Source organism: Trachurus japonicus, chromosome 7, assembly GCF_045865225.1.
Source record: "Trachurus japonicus isolate A0001 chromosome 7, Traja_1.0".
Taxonomy (NCBI): domain Eukaryota; kingdom Metazoa; phylum Chordata; class Actinopteri; order Carangiformes; family Carangidae; genus Trachurus; species Trachurus japonicus.
Window position 1 is genome coordinate 27,827,013 of NC_140913.1, and position 6,127 is coordinate 27,833,139.

The window sequence follows — 6,127 nt, forward strand, 5'->3', positions numbered from 1 at the left end:
GCCTCCCATTGATGGCGGGGAGAGCACTACTCATCCTGTTCCACGCTGCAGACGGCAGCTTTTTTTTTTTTTTAAACCCAGGCAGCAGAGCAGTCTAATCTGTGTGATAAAAAACCAACACATCAAATTTTAACGTGACATCTTTTCGTCTCATATTATCCCTCGGTCTTAATGCACTATTTTTGGACTGGAGATAGTCTAAGTGAAGAAGGTACAGCTGATGTAGTGTGTTATATTTGTTAGACAGTTAATATCGGTCTGGCAGAGCAGCTGTGCTTCACTGCTGATTGGGCTTTAGAGTCCCATAAGTAACACGGACCACAGGGACTGAATAGAGCTAACAGGACCCTCAGGGAGATGGAGAGAGATGGAGGGAGGTGGGGAGGCCTCAGTCAGTCAGTCAGGCCACTGACGTCACCTGCTCGTACAAAATACAGTTGTTCCCATTTCCTTTAATGAAACTGCAGAAGAGCTCAGAGTTATTATTTAAAGTTGGTCTTTAAATATATGTGTCAAATACTAAAATCAACTAATATTGTAGCCTATTTATGATCATTGTCAAAGAAAATTTTAGTCACTGAAAATATACTGTAGATCATCAACAACTTTACATCTTGAATAGATTTATGTTTTTAAAGGAAAGTTGGGTATTACCTGTCTTTGTGAAGCTGCTGTAAAATCTCTGCATCTGCTGGTTCCTGTAACTGACCCAGACCAAGAGATAAGATTGTGCTTTCCTACTGACATCAAGTGGCCACAGTGCTAACTGCATAGCTTCTCTGCTACTATAACTGAGCTTCTTCACCTGGTAGAGATATTTCACACAGCTAACAGAAACAAATCCGGATGTTGTGACTGTGTTTTGTTCAGGAATTCCTCTGAATGCAGCACAAGGATCTAAAATCACTGGCGGGGAAAAATGAAAAGCCTCATCATCGCTCTGATCATCCGTCACACTAACATGTGTGTGAGAATTAAACCTGTTTAACAATAGGAGTGTTATCTCTTTGTAGTTGAACACTACTCTTTATATGGACAAAGGCATCTGATTGTCAACTGGTGTGGGTCAATCCAGATCCCCTAACATGGGCACTAACATGATTAGACATAAATAGCTCCCGTCCCAATAGACTGTGTAACAAGATATGTACACGACAACTATGTGAATTGTTGACATGCCGCAGACAAAAGCCACTATAGAAAACAAATTACACACATAAATCAAAATTAGGTCGGACGGCTCAGTTTCACACAAAAGTATCATGTTTTGATATGACAGCAGTCATTATTCAGGCCTCCTCAGCTTGTTTACTTACAGGAGGCAAAACATTCAATCAGCGTGTACACTGTGGAATGAAATAGTAAAATAAGTGTTTGGTTCACAGTAAAACAAATGCTGATTGAAGCTCAGAGTCACAACACACCAAAGATACAATACACTGATGGGATTATGGTTTTGAGCTGTTTCCACAAATAATAATATTAAACCTGTTAAAAACACTGACCCGAGGGTGGAACAGCATGTCTGCAGAATTCATTGAGCCAAACACATTTGTGTGAAAACATCAACAGTACATTTTTTCAAACAAAATGAAAAATTGCTAAAAAGTGACTGCTTTGACAATTGCACCTTGTTTATTACATGTGCACACATTCCAAAGAGACTTTTTCATGTCGAAATATGCAGACGCTCTTGACATTTCAGGGACATGAGAGAGGAGTAAAAAGTCCTGAGGGTATCTGAAACTGTATGTGCACTTCATTACATGCACGGTATCCAGACTGCATCCAAGAGGCCGACATTGCTTGAAAGGTATGATTACTCTACCAGAGTCCACGGTGTAAAACAATGTTGACTCATGGATACATTCTGCTGGCGTGCACACATACATTTTCTGCACAGAGAAAACAATATCAGCCTCTCAGTAAGAAGATTTGTAAACTGGCTGTGGCACTTCAGAGATAAGATAAGCCGGAAACAAACATTCAAGTTGATCAGCCAAACTGTTATGCTTTATGTCCCCTCTAGAAAATGAGAAAAGAAAAGTAATTTGAATACATTTACACAAATTCAGTATACGTGGGCACCAAAAAGTAGTTACAGTCTGTATTTACAACAATGCAAGAGATGGTAGAAAAATACAGAAACATTCAGATGCGGTATTTGACTAAATCTTGCAAAGTCGTTCCAAGGATCTCTCAGTGGCATCCAAAGTCAGCTTCCAGTTCTCCACAGATGACCGTGGAGTCACAGGGAAATACAAAAATAACACTCTGGATCTTCTCTTGTGCAGGATTACTCCACTCCTTTCATGAACTCCAAGAACTCTGTGAAATTCAGGGAGACACATCGGTTGGCAAATAGCGACTATTTTTGAGGGATGAATGATAGATTATAGAAAAATGAAACGTTAGAGCGTTTGCTCTACATAACCATTTCACCAAGTCTCTTTTATCAGCTGGAACTCCTCACCATCATAGTCAATTTTGCCGTCGTTGTTCTTGTCCCCGTCTTTCATCAGCTCCTCGATGTCATCCTCAGTAATTGCCTCTCCTGTAGACTCCAGCATCATTTTCAGCTCATCCAGGTCAATGTAACCATCTGTGTTCCTGCACAATCAAAGGGGTGAAAATGCATTATTTGTACACAGCACACCAAAATTAAGCTTTACAGATGGCAGTGGAGGAGGTGGTGCGTTTGTGGTGTGTGACAAGTGACTGATCATATCCTGAAGTTTTGAATGTTTGAGAACCATCAGTGTGAGGGGAGAAAAAAAGTATTGCTGGTGTCTGCTTTGATGCTCAGACGAGGTGTCTGGCTTACATGGAGTGGGTGTTTGAAATATTCTGTGCTGTCAAAAAGGATTATGGAGCAGACTACATGCTGTACTATGCGGAGCTACTTGGCATTTTGTCAGTACACATAATTGCACATAGGGAACATACTTTGTTGGAGCCACACTTAGAGGAGCAATTTGATTGTGGTAATTTCACTTGTTTATATATTTTGTCAAGCCCATCATTTAGTTTTAGTTTTGTTTTTTACAACAGATTGTACCGATAAGCTGCTCTCAAGGCTTTAATGCTTTGGATTCAGTTAGACAAACTAAAGACAATGTTAAAACATGAAACTCACTTGTCAAACATGCGAAACAGCTCAGCCAGCTCTTCCTCTGTCTTCCCCTTGCTGTCGTCCTTCATGCACCTCACCATCATGACCAGGAACTCGTCAAAATCCACCGTGCCACTTCCTGCACACACACACACACACACACACACATACACACAAGGTGCCTCATCACATCGTTTCGCTCCACACTGGATGTAATTTTGTTTCATTTAACCACCAGTTCTCTCATTAAAGGCCCAGTCTGTAAGCACAGTGCATCAATATGAACCACATTGGAGGCTGCAAAGACTTATTCACTGATTGAAAGTGCTTTTAATACAAAGCCACAAACAGCATCTAAGTAAAACAAATTATTTCTGAATCATCATTTAACACAAATACTGATTATTTATGTGTCTTTTGTAGCTTAGGTTCTTTAGAAACAAACATGGCATACCCACTGAAGCTTTATGGAACAAATTCATGTTCTGTTTCATCATTACATCACAGAGAAAATTCAAGACGACTTGGGCTTCATCTGATATGCATTTCCCTTTAATCCAGCGAGACACGTCTTGTCATATTTAAGATCCACGACCATCATTTGACATTAAGTTGAGAGCCTTTGAACTACACTTGTCTGCACAGCACGATTGTGCAATGATGGACGTGCCAGCGGGTCGGTGGGGATGAAGAGGTCAACAACAACAATCAACCGCTCATTTCGCCTCATGCACTGTAGTGCTGTATAGTGTTTTGATTTACCGTCTTCATCCACTTCGTCAATCATCTCCTGCAGCTCCTCTGGCGTGGGGTTCTGGCCGAGCATCCTCATCACCTTCCCCAGCTCCTTGGTGCTGATGCAGCCGTCCTCTGCATCCTGTACGAAGATGTCAAAGGCGGCCTTGAACTCTGCAACACCACAGCAGCACATCGGAAAACAACCCAGTGTTACAACACGTTACGGGGCCTGCACAGGGTGAGCAACACCATGCATGATGTACAGTAAAGATGAAATGTGATTCATATATGAACAAGCACATTTTTAAAGTTGATGACAGGCCTTAAAGCAACAAGGTGGTGAGACATAGTTGATATGAACGCACCATTTTTCTGTTCATCTGTCAGCTGCTCAACCTGTAAAAGACAAAAATTTAAAAGTTATTACTTGTTAATTGATGACAAAACAGGGAAATATACATTTTCTGCACTTTCTCAACTACTTTTTGGTAAAAATGTGTTTGTTTTTGTCAATTTGTTACTGATTTAGCCACAGTTATTGAACCTGCCGTAGCTTTGGACTCAGATATCTTGAATTATAAAGTGTCGAAACCAGCCTCAGGACAATATTATCTGTGTTTTGATAACTTTTCAGCCAGCGAAGGTAATTTATTTGGTGACCACAGACTGGGCCATCCCTGACACAGAACCTATATATCATGTATGAGAGCCAGTTAGAGGAAGAGTTAAAAATAAACAGACAGGAGGATCAGGAACCACAGATAAAGGACACAATACACAGTGCTTTAAATTAGCATAGCTGTGGATCTGGCCCAACAATGGAACAGTAATCCTGGAAAAGCTACCACGAATGAGAGAGGGAGACAGGTGCTTATGTAAGAGTTATTGTCTGTCGTCTACTATAAATTAAACACACACACATGTAGACACACTCATAACACATACTCCACTGGTGATGATATATGAAAAACATCTATCTAAGCAAACACATGTAATGTACATTCCTGTGTGTTTTTACTGTCTCGGCTGCCTGCACCGCTCACTGGGGATGTTGGAGTGAACGGAGCAGCCAGCTGACCATACAGGCTGAGGTGGACAGACAGCCACACAGCTCTCTGACTCATAGATAATGCTGGAATTCAGCCGTGGGGGGGTTTATCTAAACCTGAAGTCCTTCTCTGGCACCAGAGGACCACGGACGCAGAAGTGTCTCATCAACTGGCCAAAATTAGCCATTTGAAGTAGTGACTGCTCCATTTGAAGTCATGACTGAAGGAGCCGAGCGGATCAGGGACCTGTCCTGTCGGTGACCTCCTGAGTGGCTCCTATCAGCTCTGATAGGGCTGAAGTAGGAGAACATCTAAGAGACGAATATGGTGTCAAGGCTCTTTTGGCATCAGCAGGTGATGGAAGCTGTGTGCTGTGCAAGGCCCATCAACAGGGATTTGTCAACCATTCAAGTAATGTCAGATGTCAGTTGGACAAACTAATGAGGAAGCCTTTTTTTTTTTACACAACAAATATATACACAAGCGCTAAAATATTCCTTGTTATAACGCACATTTAAATGGGACTGACAGTCTTACTTTTTACTGTAAATCATTGCTTTTTTGTCAGTAACAGTAAATGTTACAGATTATGGTTTATGATTCAAAGCAACGTCACTCGTACACCAGATTTAGTTCACACACAGATTTTTAGTGAGCAGCTTCACACTTTCAGCTCATTGAGTTGCGAGAGAGGACATACCGCTGCCTTGTAGATGTCGTTCATGTTGGAGGCTCGTCTGCTGCCTGTCCTGACGGCGTCCTGGCACAGAGGAAGGAGGTACTGTCCAGATCAGGGCAGGACGCTGGCCTCATCCTGAGAGGGTTTTATAGCTAGAGTCTGGCGCTGTCTGGCCCCTCCCCAGGGTAAACCAGCTTCCCCTCTGTTTGTGCCTCAGCGTGTGTCCACAAATGTGTGTTTGTGTATGTGTGTCATTTGGCCAATCTGTCACAATCACCAGGCTCAGATAAAAATGCAGCAGCTCTTAGGGGGCATACTTTGGAATGGAATGAAGTGAAGAGGGGGGAGGCGGAGGAAGCATGCATGGTGTGGTGAAGCCTAATCTCCAGGGAGGGGGCTATAGAGACACTCAACATTCCTCTAGACCTGGACCAGAGACGCAGAGGGCTCAGGAGGCTGTGCGTGTGAGAGTGTGTGTGTCTGCAGGGCGGGGGTGGCAGAGGAGGTAAGAGGGTGGAGGCCAGGATGAGAGCGACACAGACTACAGCC

The 6,127-nt window shown here is 42.5% G+C and overlaps 1 protein-coding gene across 1 annotated transcript; it reads right to left on the bottom strand.

The window, feature by feature from the left end:
- Positions 1–1,613: 1,613 nt before the first annotated feature.
- On the bottom strand, positions 1,614–5,698 carry tnnc1a (troponin C type 1a (slow)). Its single transcript, XM_085782608.1, has 6 exons — positions 5,600–5,698; positions 4,216–4,246; positions 3,875–4,021; positions 3,137–3,251; positions 2,474–2,610; positions 1,614–2,328 (listed from the first exon to the last, which is right to left on the bottom strand). The coding sequence occupies exons 1-6, from the start codon at positions 5,621–5,623 to the stop codon at positions 2,297–2,299; spliced, it is 486 nt and encodes a 161-aa protein (XP_085638734.1). The 5' UTR covers positions 5,624–5,698; the 3' UTR covers positions 1,614–2,296.
- Positions 5,699–6,127: the final 429 nt, after the last annotated feature.